Below are 17,065 nucleotides of genomic sequence, written 5' to 3'. Positions count from 1 at the left end.
CTCTGAGCGTGGAGTCCTCCCAGCCTGGAGGGGCCAGCGGTAGGGAGCAGAGTGACCTTGATCGGGCACCTCTGCATCTGGAATGCTGCGGAAATCCCTGTCTTTCTTGGGTTAGCCAGGAAGAGATCAGATTACCTTCTGTTCTGTCAACCGAGGGCTCCCTCTTTGGGATAGCCAGTTCAAGACTGACTGGGGGGCCCCCAGCTGGTCTGCGGGGTGTGGGAGGGAGGCTGGGCAGGGCCCGGGACCTAGGGGAGAGAGGAGGCTCAGGGGAGGTGCTGGTGGGGCAGGCTGCGGCCGGGGCGCAGCGTGGGGCAGTGGGATCGGGAGCAGTGCGCAAGGCTGAGGCGAAGAGACTCGCGGGGCCGAGATCCAGGGACCCTCGGTGGCAGCGGGGCCTCTCCTCTCGGGCGCCACGGGGACGCGCGCGCGCCCTCGGCCTCGCGCCCCGCCCTCCGGTCCTCCCCGCGCCGCCTCCCAGCGCCATTCCCCGCGTCCCCTTGTCCGGGCCATGGAGGGTTTGGTGCTGCGCCCCGCCAAGGACTACCGGGTGGTGCTGCTGGGCAGCGTGGCGGTGGGCAAGACGGCGCTGGCCACGCAGTTCGCGTGCGGCCGCTTCCCCGAGCGCTGCGAGCCGTCGGTGGAGGAGCTATTCAGCAAGGTGATCGAGGTGAACCGGGCTCCCGCGCTGCTGGAGATCGTGGACACGGTGGGCGCCGAGCATCTGGTCACCCTTAAGGACCTGTACATCAGGAACAGCGACGGCTTCGTGGTGCTCTACAGCGTGTGCGACGAGGTCTCGTTCCAGGCCGTGAGACCGCTGCGGGAGCGCATGGGCCGGCTGCGGGGCTCCCGCGCCGTCCCACTCGTGTTGGTGGGCACCAAGACGGACCTCGACGCCGAGCGCCGGGTGCTGACGGCTCAGGGACGCGCCCTGGCCCGCGAGTGGCGCTGCCCGTTCCTGGAGATCACGGCCAAGAGCAAAATGATGGTGGACCGTGTATTCACGCAGGTGGTGCGCGAGATGGAGGCCCTGGCCCCGTTGGGACAGGAGGCTCCCCGCATCCCCGCCAACGCCCCGGAGACGTGGCCGGCCGAGAGGTTCATTGGCTAGCGGCTCAGTGCCTTTTCCCAGAAAGTTATCCAAGTTGGCGGCTGCTTTTCTGTATGTTCACCGCAAAGGGTGCTGGTGCTTCAGTCTGCCTGTGTGTCTGTCTTCAATGTTAGGCAAAAACTTTGCAACACCCCCTCTGCTTGACCTCCGACTGTGCTACAAGAAGAAACCAAAATTTACATTTTACTGCCGAGAGAATTTACAACCTTGTTCAATCAGTTTATTTCTGGACTCCCACCCACCCGTCTAATTTTTGTAAATAGCAACTCGTGAGCTTTTGATTGGTTGGGAAGTGTGCACTGAAGAGATGTTTTTCTTCAGCTTTAGGAGGGTTTTCTCTCTCCTTTACAGCCTTGAGTCCAGCAGTAAGATTTTCCTCAACATAAATTCCTAAATAGAGTTATGACTTATGCCATGTTGGTTTGAAAGGGGATACTGCACGGAGGACAACTGTACACACACACACACACACACACACAAAGATAGCTCTGCCTTATCTTGTAATTGACGTTTAGTTGGTGTCACATCTTTGCATTGGAAATAAAACTGGAAGTTAATAATCTTTAACACGTGCCTTTCTAGCGTGTGTGTACACCCGTCATTACAAAAGCTTTATTTTTAAAAAACCGTTTTCTTATGTGTGCTGTGCCGTGAGTACATTGTGTGTGGGCACACGTGGAAGGGGGGCACACGTGGAAGGGGGGCACACGTGGAAGGGGGCCACCAGGCTTTGGTCCTCCCCTCTTGTTTGAGACAGGGTGTCAGTGTTTTGTTGTTTATGGGCTTCTGGGTTCACCTGTGATACCTTGTTGAAGGAGAACTGGAATTACAGACATTGACTGAGATTTAAGGACCTCAGCTTTGTGCAACAAGTGATTTCCCGAGTGAGCTAACTCCCAGCCACTAACTCCTGAAGTGTTCACATACCTTGTCTTTGAGTTATTTTCCAGGAAATGAATGTTTGTAAGGAGGGGGCCCCCCTGTCTCCTGGTGTATTCCTGCAGAATTGCTGCCAGGAGCCAAAGGGTTTTTGTTTTGTTTTCTAGATTCAGATTTTTCTTTTTTGTCTGAATACCTGCATGGCGGGGTAGTGGGCAGACGTGTAAGGGTCATTTAGCGGTGTTTTCCTGTGACAGGAGTTCTTAATGCATTGGTTTAGCAATGCTGGAGAAGGTTTAAAAACTGACCTTTGAGACGTACATGTGAACAAGTTAAGAAGTCCTCTCTAAGGATGTGCCTAGCCTCACAGAGACTTCATGTGCCAGAGTAGGGGGGATACCCAGGGACCCCTACCCGCTCAGAGGAGAAGGGAATGGGGGAGGGGTGACCAGGAGGGGGACAGTGAGCAGGATGAAGAGTGAATAAGTAAACAATAATGATAATAATGACGATGATAATAATAATAAAAATAATAAAATAGAAGTCCTCTTTAGCTGCAGCATAGTTTTCAGTTTTCAGCCTCACCAAATTAAATAACCTCCTAACACAAACAAGAAAGCCTAGATCTGCCTCTTACCTGAAACAGTTAACTTTATTAACGGAAAGTTATGTGACTAGTGAGGTGACAGGGTCTATTCACTTTTATTTATACGACATGTGATACTTCCACAGAGGGGTAGGTTTTCCCTCTTAATGCAAAGAGCATGTTGCAGAACTGACCTACAGATCCACCTAGAGAGGGCCCACCAGCCAGGCTGTCCTGCCTCCACACTCTTCTTCCCCATCTCAAGACAGGGTGGGTCAGGATACTCACTCTGCAAGGCTTAAAACCCATCACACAGATGTGTGCGCGTGTGCACACGTGCGTGTGCTGCTCCACCCTCCTGCCAGACTTCAACCATCTGTCTAAGGCTCTGTCTCAGAGATGAGGAAGAGTGTGTGAGGACAGTGGGAACACTTTCCTGGCCTCCACATTGTGTCAAAGCCAGTCCTGCTGCTGGAGCAGACAAAAAAATTAAGATTCTCCATGCATTGGACAGGGGCTCGCAGAGAAAGCCGCATGACCAGAAGAAGAGTATGGCCCCTTCCAACCCTCCATCAGCTTGTGCTGAGGCCTTCAAAGATTGCTTATATGTCCCTAGGTCCTAGTCCCTATGAATATCAGGCCTTGATCCAATGAAACATTCCCAGCCAGGCTTTTCTGCCTGTGGACTTCTGGGATGACCTCAGGTACCCTCGGTTAGATTCAAGTTTCCAGTTGAGAGTCCAGGGCTTTCCCTGACTGGCTTTCCCTGACTGGTGGGCCAGATGGAAGGAGCAGAGTGTGAGGCTAACTCCTCTACCCTCAGGAGTAAGGAGGAAGCAGCTTGCTGGGACACACATACAGACATACAGAATTACACACACACACACACACACACACACACACACACATATATATACACACACACACAGACATACAGACATGCAGAATTACACACATACAGACATACAGAATTTCACACATACAGACATACAGAATTACACACATATACACACACTAAAATTAAAGACATCTATACAGGATTACATATACAGACAGACACACACACACAAACACACACATGCACACACTTAAATACATACACACAGGATTATACACACACAGAGACATAACACAGGATTACATACACATAATTAAAGGCATATATACAGGACTACACACACACACACACACACACACACAGATATAAATGCACATGCACACAGTTAAAGACACATACACAGGATTTTCCTCAGTAAATTTCTAACATCTGTATGTCATGCCTGTGTCCCTTTGGTGGCAAGAGTGGCTGGCCTAAATGACTCCAAAGTGAGTTTTCAAGGGACAGATATCACTGTCAGGGTGGTTGGCTCTTTCAGGTACAGATCCCAGGCTAGACACCTCAGGGAGAGGTGAAACGACCTTTCCAAGTCTTGACATTGTGGCTCTACCCTGTGTAACCAAGGAGTATGTCCCCCAAGTGGGACATCACTTTCCTCTTGTGACAAATACTCAGTCCTTTCTCTAGTGTTACATTGCCTTGGTAACACAGGACCTCGGGATGTCATCTTGTGGTGGCAGTCTCTGCCATACCCCAGTGACACTTCCCAGTGTTTATGCCCCTTGGTGACCTGCACCCTCAAGGCTGGTCTGCCCTATTAGAGCTCTTTATTTTAGAGATATACTATGACCTAAATGATGGGATGCTACTTTTGTGACCTTGCACACACTTCTAGTATGTCTCTGGAAGTTCGGTCTTTCATTTTAGTGTGCTCTTTCTATAGTCCACACCAGCCATGTCTGTGCTGATATGACTCTAACAGAACCCTTTCCGAGTACTGTGATTTAAGGTCAACCCATTAAAGAAAAGACACAATTCAGAGTTTTAAAAATGTTCGTTAACATATATATATATTAAAGATTATTTTATGTGTGTGAATGTTTTGCCTCTTTCTATGTTTGTGCTCTAAACGAGTGCAGTGCCCATGGAGGCCAGAAGGGGGCACCAGATCACCTAGGACGGGAGTTGGCAGGTGATTTCGAGCTACCCTGTGGAGGCTGGAAATTGAACTTGGGTCCTCTGCAAGAGGAGTGGGTGCTGTTAAGTGTGCCACATCCAACTCTCATCTTTTACACACACACACACACACACACACACACACCATTAAAAAAAGAGAATTATTTGTATGTGTGTGTATTTGTCATAGTGCACACATGGAGGTTAGAAAAAAACCTGCAGGAGCTGATTCTCTCCTTCCACCACGAGTACCAGGGACTGAACTTTGGTTTGGCAGGTTTGGCGACAAGCATGACCTTTTGTGTGACTGAGAACTGTTGAGGGCAGAGCTCCAGTTCAGCCACCATGAGAGGTGGGAGGAGGGGAGACAGGTAAACCATCTCGAGTTCATGGATCAGCAGACCGGAGGGACACGGTGCACACTGGGACCCATACTTCAGGTGCCGTCTCCTTTCCAGTATTTTATAGACTCGCAAGGGCTAACACTTAGGATTTGTTTCCAGACCACAGTACATTCAGCTGATACTGCCTTGGCTTATGGAATGATTAAGATAGTCTAGAAATTGATATCATAGCCCAGGAATGGCTGCAGCGACCACTGGGACCGTGTGCCTCTCTCTACTGTGGAAGAAAACAAGGGCGAAGAAAAAAAATTGTCTTGTAGATGCCAGTGAGCTATGTGAAGAGGATTGTGCTCGGGTGCTTAGCGGAGCAAGGGGTGGAAAGCGCTGGCTCTCGTCCTCCACCTCACCAACTGTTCCAGGGCGTGGGCGGTGGCGGTGGGTGTGAGGGTGGGATTTTAGTTCTCTGTGAAATTAACTCCCTCGCCAGAGAACTGGAGGAGCCTGAGGTTAAACATGCCGTCTCTAAAGCATTTTCCCAAGGAGGAGACTAAACAAGCTTTGCAAAGAGGCCAGGCAGGTGAGTTACAAAAGGACCCCGAGCCAGCGCACCCCGAGCCGGTGCACCCCGAGCCGGCACACAGGGTCTGTCTTCTGAGGCTTTTATTGAGGCGGGAAAAAAAATGCATTGTGTCTTGGGGTGACTTGTCTTGGTCATGTGTCTGCTCACAGCAATAAAACCCTAACTAAGACAGCCTCCCTTCCAGTTCCCTAATGCCTTACCTGTTGGAACAGCACCATGAAGGTGCCTGGGGCAGGGGTGAGCCTTTGGATGCTGGTGTTTGAGGAAACACCATAGTGGCGAAGACAAGTCTTCCCACCAAGGAGCTGGCTGTTACTTCAGCCACATAAGGGATCGGTACTGCTGACTGCTTTTGGCAGTGAACACTCAACAGTGTAGACACCAGCTTGGTGAGGTCGGCTGTGCTGAGACCAGGCTAAGCCTACTGCCTGGCTGGCTGGATCCTCCACACAAGCCCTCAATGGCTGGGCACAGGCTGAGTGCACAGGAAGGACTGTCTCACACACCCTGCTATTGGCTTCCTCTTCTGCAGTAGATGCCCCCAGGTGGTCACGTGACAAATGAAGTCACCGATACACCAGTGAGAGAATTGCATCCTCCCTCCCTCTTCTGTGGATATCTCATCAATCTTCCAATTTTGTTTCAAGTCTTGGCAAGTATTCCAAACCTGTACGGGCCTACTATATTTTCAGCCCGGATGTGAAGTGGTAACTTAAGGGTTCTTTAAAAAGTCAGTTGTGGGGCTGGAGAGATGGCTCAGTGGTTAAGAGCACTGACTGCACTTCCAGAGGTCCTGAGTTCAAATCCCAGCAACCACATGGTGGCTCACAACCATCTGTAATGAGATCTGATGCCCTCTTCTGGTGTGTCTGAAGACAGCTACAGTATACTCATATATAATAAATAAATAAATCTTAAAAAAAAAAAGTCAGTTGTGTTGGATGGTGTTTTGTTGGGACAAACATGTTGAAGGAGTGTTTTCTTGAAATGGATGCAGGTGAAAGACTAAGGCAGACTTGTAAAAGAATGTTTAATTGAAATAGACACAGGTGGGCAGGAGAGATGGCTCAGCAGTTAAGAGCACTGACTGCTCTTCCAGAGGTCCTGAGTTCAAATCCCAGCAACCACATGGTGGCTCACAACCATCCGTAATGAGATTGAATGCCCTCTTCTGGTGTGTCTGAAGACAGCTACAGCGTACTCATAAATAAAATAAATAAATTTAAAAAAAAAGAAAAAGAAATAGACACAGGTGAAAGGGTGTTCTGCTAAAACAAACACATAAGAAGACACATGATGAAGGATTCTTTACTAATGACACACATGTATTGGTCCATCTTAAAATTGCATAGTTGAGCTTCATATGTTGGGACTCCAAAGAGGGAAACACACGAAAAGCTTCTGTTTGGTGTGTCACAACTTTTTGTTGCTTCTGTACACTCAGGGTGATTGGCAGAGTGATGTCAGCTGAGACAGACTCACATAGAGTTTTACTAAATCAGACTCATCTGCCGAGGCAAGACCCGTGTAGGACACGTGATGTTTAGGGGACTATAACGAGGACTCGGTGGACAGTGATGGAGGCTGAGCTAGGCTTGCTTACAGATCTAGCTGTGCAGCGCTTGTTGGTCTCATCTCTTCGCTGATCTTTGCTTAGCCGAGAGAGGCACAGCTAAGGACTTCTCCTGGTGTTTCTTGCCAGTCCTTCTTACTGACCTAAGTCAAGGCTGAGGCCTGGCTGTTCATGCTAGATCATGGCATCACTGCTGACTTGTCTGCTATCCCAACTCTATGGAACTGGACTACCAATATACCTGTAAACCGTTCGAGTGGATAGAACTGTCACTGCTGACTCCTGTGAACTAAACTTATGCCAACTTCCTGACAATGCAGATAAGATTTGCTCCAAAGAACCATTTCTAAACAGGTCTACTTTTCCACTACCTCTGGTGGGTGGTGGCTTAAAAGGGAGGTTAAAGTATTTAAAAACCATCATTAAAAATGGATTTAAGCCAGGCAGTGGTGGTGCACGCCTTTAATCCCAGCACTTGGGAGGCAGAGGCAGGAGGATTTCTGAGTCTGTAGACCAAGGCCAGCCTGGTCTACAGAGTGAGTTCCAGGACAGCCAGAGCTACACAGAGAAACCCTGTCTTGAAAAAACCAAAAAAAAAAAATGGATTTAAAAAATGTGAGGAGTGGGTGTGGCGGCCAGCTCAAAATGGCGCCTGGGACAGCTGCCAAGTCTCATGACTAGCGCCTGACTTCCTTATACACCCCCAAGGAGCCACATCCGCAGTGTACTCTGTGCAAGCTCGCTGCTACACAATATCAGGCCATCTGTCGAGTGACCTCTTGACCCAATAGAATTTGCCCACGTGGCAGGCTCTGAGTGGTGCAGGCACAAGGATTTGGGGGGGGGCTTTTTTGGGGAAGAAGACAAGGTTCCTGAATAAACTGCGTTGGGAAGAACTCTGGGCTGTGTCGTTCCTTTCTGCGGGTCAGATTGAGAAGCGACAAAAAAAAATTAAAGCTATACAGACGAGGTATCTTATGCCCAGCTCTGAGTTGTGGGCTTATCCATCCCTTAGAGCTATCCCTCAGCAGGACTGGTGGGCTTTGGCCTCTGTTTCTAGACTGTCCAGCACCAGCTCAGGATTGTCCTCAAAGGCCTCCCTGTGAGGTCACGGTAGGCATGGACAAGATAATTATCAACTGGCTAGACCTGCTGCAGTCCCAGGTGCTAGGATAGCAGTCTTTCCAAGCTTTTGGCCACAGTAGGTAGCACTTCTCAGTCTGAACACATGCTTGTCTGCTGGGGACAGAGCAGCTGTTTGACATCCTGAGCTGGCCTAGCTTCTTTCAGAATGACTTGATATTCTCCTGGTAAACACAGATGTCATAGTTCACCACTCAGACTGACAGAGCAAGACAAGACCAGGGTTCCTCTCCAGTATTGTCTGCAGAGAGATGGAGTGGGAACACCAACTGCTGTCGGGAGCCGCATTCGCCATTGCAAAATGGCGCCGGCTCCTTGAGGGAGCCAAGCTGAATGTGCGCATGCGCAAAGAGTAAAAATTACTATGCTAATTAAGCCTCACTCCAAGAGCCAATGAAAAACTAGTATGCTAATTAGGCATCACTTAAGGAGCCAATGAGCATGCAGTAAGTTCTCCCAGGACTCTATATAAGCCGTGGGTTCTGGGGCTCTGGGTCCTTCGCCACTACCATCCAAGAAAGCTGTAACACTACCATCTAAGAGAGCTGTAACACCATCTAAAAGAGCTGTAACAAGTAAACTGCATGTCAGAAGAATCCTGAAGTGTGGCGTGTTCTCCTTATCGGCGAGGCGGCGTGTTACAAACTGCCCAGTCCACAGAAGACCCAGCATGCAGTGGCAGCCTCCCTCACCCCTCTCTTCTAGATGAGATTCATAATGACCCTCAGCTATTATCCTGCATGAGACAGAGGGGACAGGAATCCACAGGGGACTGAGGACACTGTGGGGAGGGCAGCTGGGTACATGGGAAAGCACAGGGAAGACCAAGGCAGGTGTCCTCCAACATCCTAAGTTGTGTGATGTCATCCTCATTTTTTTTGTCTCTCCCTAACCCCCCAACCAGGAGTGCAATCATATCTATAGGCTCAAAGGATGCCCTAGGATCAGGTGGTGTGTTTTCTCAGATCAAGGTCTTAAGTTCTGAGAGGCTGGGGTCCTGGAACCTCAGGTAACCCCAGGATATTCAAAAGCTCAGACAAAATAGTTGATGGATGAACACTAAGCCATGACAGAGGTTTGTAAATGCAAACAGGAAGCAAGATGTGATGCTTCATGCCTGGAATTCAGCAAACACTCAGGAGGCTGAGGCAGGATGGTCTCAAGTTAGAGACCAGCCTGGGATACATAGTGAGATTTTATCTTAAAAAATACCAATCAATACAACACAAATATCTTAAAAAATACCAATCAATACAATACAAATATCTTTAAAAAATACCAATCATAGCAATACAACTACAATTCACTTGCAGCACTGACTGTATTTCCCACCTTTCTACATGGATTTTTGTCCCTAACTGAACTGACTCTTCTGTTCTGTTCTGTTCTGTCCTGTCCTGTCCTGTCCTGTCCTGTCCTGTCCTGTCCTGCCCTGTCCTGTCCTGCCCTGTCCTGTCCTGTCCTGTTCTGTTCTTTTCCAAGATAGAATCTCTATGTAGTCTGACCATCCTGGAACTTACTCTATAGACCAGGCTGGCCTTGAACTCAGAGTCATCTGCCTCCTGAGTGCTGGGATTAAAGATGTTTGCCACCACTTGTAGAGGTTACACCTGGTTCTCCTTTCAGCCCCATGCTCCCAGAAATAAGATTTAGGCTCAAAATATATTTACAAATAACTCGGCCGTATAGCTAGGCTCTTCTCTGACTAGATCATAACTTAAAATAACCCATTTATTTTAATCTACGTTCGGCTACATGGCTGGTTACCTGTGCTCAGGTACTATGTGTCTGTCTCCTCACATCTTCCTGGACCAATCTCCTGCCTGACTATCCCAGAATTCATTCTCCACCCAGATGTCCCACCTCCCATTTCCTGCCTAAGCCATAGGCCATAGGCTTTTTAATTGACAGGTGAGGGGGCATCCATACAATACACAGGATATTTTCTCTACAACCACTGCCTGGTTTGAACTTGCTTTCTTTAAAAACCTTTTTATGATTTCTTTATTTTATGTGTATGAGTGTTTTGCTCATGTGTACATGTGTGCCTGGTACCCCAGAAGTCAAAAGAGGGCGTCAGATCCCCTGGAGCTAGAATTATGAGTGATTGGAGCCACCACGTGCTTGCTGGGGATGAAACTCAGGTCCTCTGGAAGAGCAGCCAATGCTCTTTACCTGCTGAGCCATCTCTCTAGCCCTGGATTGATTGCCAAGGCCTGGTTTGTGGCTGGGTTGGTAGGATGCTCATTTAGAGTGCTTACAGCCTGGGTTTGAGCCAAGCACTAAATAAACTAGGTGTGGTGGTACATGCTGTGATCCTAGCACTTGGGAGCTGGAAGCAGGAGGATGAAAAATTTAAGGTTATCTCTGGCTACGTAGTAGGTTCCTGAGCTAGCCTGGGATACTAAGAAAGGAATAAGTTAAAGAATGATCACTTCAGCCTGAAATAACTCTAGGTAACATAGCTCTGTAGTAATACTTGTAATACAACTGTAGAGTCTTTTTGTTGGTGCTGAATTAACTGATATTGATGTCTATGGAACCTGAAAGGCTCACGGACACATTGAATAGCCGAGAGGTGGCGGTGCACACCTTTAATCCCAGCACTTGGGGGCAGAGGCAGGTGGATCTTTGTGAGTTCAAAGCCAGCCTGGTCTACAGAGTGAGTTCCAGGACAGCCAGAGAAACCCTATCTTGTTTGATATTTTACTGACTTTATTAACCATTCTATATACAATTAAGGCTTTGCTTAAGTATTAAGAATTGCCTATTTACCATACAATGGTGCACAGGCGTTTAATTCCATCACTGGCTATCGTGGAACTCACTCTGTAGACTTTGAGATCTGCCTGCCTTTGCCTCCAGTGCTGCCTGGCAATTCTTAATACTTCAGCAAATTATTAATTGTTTTAAGTATAGGACATGGTTAATAAAATCAGTAAAATATCAAACATAACTTTTTGCTTTGCTTTGTCTTTTTTTAAAATCGAGTTTCTCTGTGTAGCCCTGGCTGTCCTGGAACTCACTCTGTAGACCAGGCTGGCCTTGAACTCACTAAAATCCACCTGCTTCTGCCTGGAGTGTTAGGTTAAAGGTGTGCTCCACTACACTTCCCAGGTTTTTAATGACTATAAACAAAAGGTAGCTTCAAACAAGTGATCATCTGGTTTTAACGAGAGGTTATAACTGGGGGTGGGGTGTGTGTGTGCGCATGTGTGTGTGTGTGTAAAGAAACCTTGTCATATTCAGGTTCTAACTGGTATATGGTGCCAGACACAGCATGGATGGAGTGATTGTGGTCTCACTGTTATGATCTCATCACTGGGAAATACAGAATCTTTTTACATGGTCCCTTTTGTAGATTCTTAAAGTTTCTCCCAGATGAAAGAATTTAAAAACATACTCCAAAGAAGACCCTAGGGCAGGCTCACTGGAGTTTGAGGGGGAAAGGGGGAAGAAGTGTGGACAGAGGAGCCAGAGCTCTCAGAGGCTGCTCTGAAGAGGGAGAAGGTAAGAGAAAGCCATGCCTTCACGTAAGAGGTCAGGAGAGCAGTCATGGAAGCCTGTGAAGTGGGCCAGCTGAGCAGAGACTGTCCCCAAGGGTGGGGGCCAAGCCTATGCTGTTTGTCTTGTGTAGCCCTGAGCTTAGAGATGTGTCTCCTTCTGCTGCCAGGAGACCATAGAGCCTCACGGTCCACCCTGAAAACTCCAGGTTTGCTGAGTCCCAAGAGGGGATGAGACAGAGTGAATCTGCCTTCAGGTATGCCCCACCCCTCGCTCAGGGAGGTCTCCAGTGTGGAAGGCTGGTTCCTCTAGGGGCCCATGGGGAACTTCTTATTTCTGTTTAAAGTCACTACTGAGGATAGGGCATGGAGACTCAAAGTCAGCCTGTGTGAACTGGATCCTGAGGTGCTGGGTGTCTGTTCCAAGGGCTCCTGTTCTTTTATCTGGAGGTGTGTTTGTTTCATTTGGGGAGAACAGCTGTCATTCATATATACTCTTGTGAAGCCAGAGAGCAGGATGTAAAAGGAGTTTGGGGGAACGTTGGGATTAGCATATGAAAGAAACCACTTACAGAAAGATTGGGCCACTGCTGCCACCACCACAGGGGCTGCCTGTTACTAGGCAGAGCAAAAGACTCATAAAAGGTCATCGTTTTTCAGCATGTGACCACTGACCCTCTGGTCCTCTTCCCTCTTGGGGTGCTCTTCCCTCTTGATAGTCCTTCCTGCCTTCACCACTGTTTATATGCCCTTACTCAATTCTTTGTTTCAGGACACGAAAGCTTGCTTTTCCATATTTAATCCCCAGTCATTAGCTAACTTGCAGTCTAGGGACAGGAAGCGGGTACTTGAAAGAGCTGTCAATCTGTCACAACCACTCGGTTGCATTCTTAGAGTGTGAGGGCCTCTCTGCACATATGCAAATGCACAGGTCATATCAGGACAAAGCTTTATTTACGCCGCATACGAGGGCTGCACGTGGTCCCAGGGGGTCGTCGTCTGGGTGCTGCCCTGGATGTGAACATTATTACGCGGTAATTTTAGGGACCATTTGCTTACATTCTTTTTGGTACGTTTGTATATCTTTGCACATACATGGTGGTTGATGGATGCACGTGCATGGTGTCAGAAAAGAGCAATTTCAGCGTCATACAACGGAACACGTGAACAATGCGGAAGTAACTTGGCAAGGCGATTTCTTTTTATAAAAATGGTGCATGGGCCAGAACCCAAACCAGGCTAGCAGCACACATGGCCAAGATGGCCTCTGTCTCTTTACCCTCAGCACTAATGATAACTAATGATAACTGTGTCTCTTTCCTCTGGCGGGAGCTCCACTTCACAGTTGGCTAATCAGTGAGAAGGGTTAGAGGGGGAGTTCAGGAAATACGGGCCCTTGCTGGACTACTCTTAAGGGAAAAAAAATCATTTCCCATATACGTGCAGATGCCTGCAAAGGCCAGAAGAGGGCGCCAGAGCCGCTGGGGCTGGAGTTTCAGGTGGTTGGGAGCCATCAGGTGCGGGTGCTGGGAACTGGACTCTGGAAGAGAAGCTGGTGCTGCTAACAGCTGAGCACCTCTCCAGCCCTCCGCCTTCCTCTCTTCACTGAACCTGGCCTCACCCTTTCAGCTAGCCATCTCTTGACCCTGTTTCTATTTTTCTTGGGTAATGCTCCAGTTGTACAGGCCAAGAGTAAGTTCCTGGCCGTCCTCTCAAGTGGCAAGCCTCCCAAGTTCTTGGTTCACAGTCACAAACCACCATAGTAGGCTGCAGCATACCCCACCCCCACGCAGGGGTCTTTGTCATTCCTGTTACCAATTACTTCTTCAGAGTACTTCAACAGGGTACAACATCTGCTGAGCACACACACTGTCAGACCGCACAGTCCCCACCCCCAAACACACACAGGTGGCTTCCCTCAGTCCCTTCTGTGAACCCATGAGGCTGACTGTTCCCACGAATCAGACAGGAGCTGCCATTGATCTGTGTCCCTTAGTCACCTGGGTGACATCCAGCATCCATTTCTGTTTCTCCTTTGAGTCTTTGTCCATTTACAAAAGAGGACACGTTAACCTGCTCTCGTGAGACTGAGAATTGCCAAGAGCACTCTGGAGGAGTGGGAGTGAAGGCAGTTGAGCCTGCTTGCTGTCACGTACACCAAGGAACAATGTGGAGTCCACTGCCAGGGTGGCATGTGTGTATGCATGTGTATGTGTGCGTGTGCACACGTGTGTGTGCACATGCGTATGTGTGTATATATGTGTGTGCATGTGTGTGCATGTGTGTGTGTGCATATTCGTGGGTATGCATGTGGTGGGAGTGAAGCCACTCCCACCAAGGGAAGACAGGGCTTATGGGCAGTTTCTAGAAGGAGAGGAGTCCAGGGGTCACTGTCTTTGTCATTACACAAACATAGGGTCCTTTGTGCCATAGGATTCTCATCCTGGCTCTGCTGCAAGAAATGGGGAGTTCAGATCTACTGCTGAACTACTGGCTCTCCTGAATTGAACTCAGAAAATGTAGCTTTCTCTTGACCTGCCTGCACATCCCAGGGCAGGGTACACAAGCAGAGATATTTCCTGAAAATGTTCTGGCTTTTAACTGACAGGTGACAGACAAGCAGAAATCCCTGTTTGGTGGAGGAGACGTGGGCAAGCAGGGTATTTGGGCACGTCTTTAGCTGTGGATCCTATGACGCAAGAACAGACAGCCACTGGAAATGGACATAGAGTTATCGCTATGTCCCTGAGCTCTGTCCCCACAGGCCTCCCAGATCCAACCTCCTAGGTAGACTGTGTGTTTACAAACTCCCATGGTTTCCTAATTGGAGCTGATCACTTTACGGTGACTCAGAGTCCCGCGTCATCATCCATAGAGCTGACTCATCCCACAAAGATGGCTAGGTGTCTACTCTCTGGATCCGCCAAGATCCTACTACACCTTTCCACCGACACGTAGACAGTCACTGAGGTTTGTTGGTGAAAATCAGGCCCAGAGCAATACCCTGCACACACGCCATTATACTGCTGAATGGGGCCGTGTCTATGAGCTCTATTAGCTGGTCTGTCTGATGCTATGCAGAGTTTTCTGTGATCACCTATTTGGCCTGGCTTTCCGCTTACCAGGCAGGCAGAGGCAGGACCTGAACTCTGGGAAACAAGAGGTCAACATGTCAGGGCTTTGAAGTTTCAGTCTAAAGCACTTGTGACATGGGAGTCTTCCATCTTGACTACACCTCGCAGGGCTGACCATGCTGCACATGGGTGGATGGCCCAGGAGACCCCCCCCCTTGCTTCTCAGATCATTGAGACTGTACGTTAGAACCCTCCTTCTTGGCGTCTGTTCACACATGTTTAGAGAGGCATGGTCACAACTGGCACTTCGCTTTCATTTGTCACAATGCCACTTTGGCCCTTGAACATTTTCCTTTGGTGTTAGAGGATACTTTCAGACTTGTGGCCCGGGTGGAGTTTATTAAACACCGTGTTAGTTAGGCTCTACCTCTGACACCCTAACCGGAAGGTTTGCCTCACCAGGAAGATTGAGCCACGCTGTTCCAAACCCTTGTTTATCTATTTTTTTTTTATTTTTTCCCAAACCCTTGTTTTAATTGAATGGTTTGGTTTTCAAAGTGAGATCATTTAAGCGATCCCCCCTTTCCCCTTTGCTTCTTCGCTTCTTCCTGACCGGATCCTCATGTACTCCTGTTCCACACGATGGCTCTCGGCTCCAGGTCTTGCACCTGCCGCACTTTGCATGCAAACTCTCCACCTGGCCCCATTATGCACGTAGTACCCAGTCCGCACTGTTCTCATGAACCCACATGTGCTTTGATCTCCACATCCTATTTGCTCAGATATAGGAATCAGGAGGCGGCTGAGCCAGGCTCTCTGTTCCTATCTCAGTCACCGGATACAAACAAGTGCCTTTATCCCCACTTTCCCATGTTCAGACTGACTTACTCATGGCCAGCTTTCAAAAGTAATAAAGGAAAGTTCCAAATGTAAACAACCCATGTGTTTTAAGCTGCCCTGATGCTCTAATAACACAGTGAGATCTCCGACTATCTTTCCTCCATCCCACCTGGCTTGTAAACCTTTGGTCCAGGGTATCCATACTGCATATCTGACCTGTACTACCCGTGGGAGATACCTCAATCATTAGTCTGTGTCAGCATCATAGTGTGTGGGCTTATAACTCTCTCTCTCTCTCTCTCTCTCTCTCTCTCTCTTTATTTATTTTTGGTTTTTCGAGACAGGGTTTCTCTGTATAGCCCGGGATGTCCTGGAACTCACTCTGTAGACCAGGCTGGCCTCGAACTCAGAAATCCACCTGCCTCTGCCTCCCAAGTGCTGGGATTAAAGGCGTACGCCACCACCGCCTGGCTCTTTTTAAATTTAAAGCAAGCTTTATTAGATACTAAACACTGACCAAAAGATGGACTTTGGTCAGGACCAGTCCCTGGAATTTCCCTCCTGAGATCGGCCTTGAGTTACAGGACTCAGGAAGAAAGCCATTCATGTAGGTTATCAAGGGAGAAGTCCAAACATTTGTGGTAAATAATTTGAACAAGAAAGTACCTATGCAATACATCTTGCTCTAAAGTAGACATCATATAAGCTACAGGGCTGCTGGATTCCACTTCCGTTAGCAGAAATGTCTTGGGAATTCATTTGCAAATACCAAAGAATCCATAGCACTAAGTCCAACAAATCACAACTGGAGGGGTTTTTTGTTGTCGTTGTTGTTGTTTTGTTTTTTTATTTTTCGAGACAGGGTTTCTCTGTGTAGCCCTGGCTGGCCTGGAACTCACTCTGTAGACCAGGCTAGCCTCGAACTCAGAAATCCGCCTGCCTCTGCCTTCCAAGTGCTGGGATTAAAGGCGTGCGCCACCACCGCCCGGCAACCATTATTTTTTAATTTTGGTTTTTCGCTACAGGATTTCTCTGTGTAGCCCTGGCGGTCCTGAAGACCAGGCTGGCCTCAAACTCACAGAGATCTGCCTGCCTCTGCCTCCCCATTGCTGAGATTTAAAGGCGAGCGCCACCACCTCCTGGCAAAAGGAATCATCATTCTCACAGATTTGTTAAAACAAAAGTCCTATGCAACCCAACATCCTGAACTCCAGCACCAGGGGATCCCATGCCTCCCCCTGGCAGACACGGATGCAGCACTCACGTGGTACCCACCACACAGACAGACTCACAAACAAGTGGCAGCCTCAGACATGGAGCCCTTGAGTCCTGCCCTGTCCTGAGCACGCAAAGGTCACACACAACGTAGAGCATCCTAACCTGGTGTCAGCTGCCAGCCCGACAGGGTTCAAATT

At 48.6% G+C, this 17,065-nt stretch overlaps 1 protein-coding gene across 1 annotated transcript; it reads left to right on the top strand.

Moving 5' to 3' along the window:
* Positions 1 to 464: 464 nt before the first annotated feature.
* On the top strand, positions 465 to 1,681 carry LOC114618765 (ras-related protein Rap-2c-like). Its single transcript, XM_028764568.1, has one exon. The coding sequence runs from the start codon at positions 512 to 514 to the stop codon at positions 1,112 to 1,114; it is 603 nt and encodes a 200-aa protein (XP_028620401.1). The 5' UTR covers positions 465 to 511; the 3' UTR covers positions 1,115 to 1,681.
* The last annotated feature ends 15,384 nt before the right edge of the window (positions 1,682 to 17,065 follow it).

The sequence above is a fragment of the Grammomys surdaster genome, unplaced genomic scaffold (assembly GCF_004785775.1).
Source record: "Grammomys surdaster isolate TR1022 unplaced genomic scaffold, NIH_TR_1.0 144, whole genome shotgun sequence".
Lineage (NCBI taxonomy): Eukaryota > Metazoa > Chordata > Mammalia > Rodentia > Muridae > Grammomys > Grammomys surdaster.
This window is presented reverse-complemented; position numbering and strand designations above follow the sequence as displayed.

Coding starts and splice junctions, on each gene's coding strand:
- LOC114618765 (XM_028764568.1), top strand. CDS start 512: ATGGAGGGTTTGGTGCTGCGCCCCGCCAAGGACTACCGGGTGGTGCTG.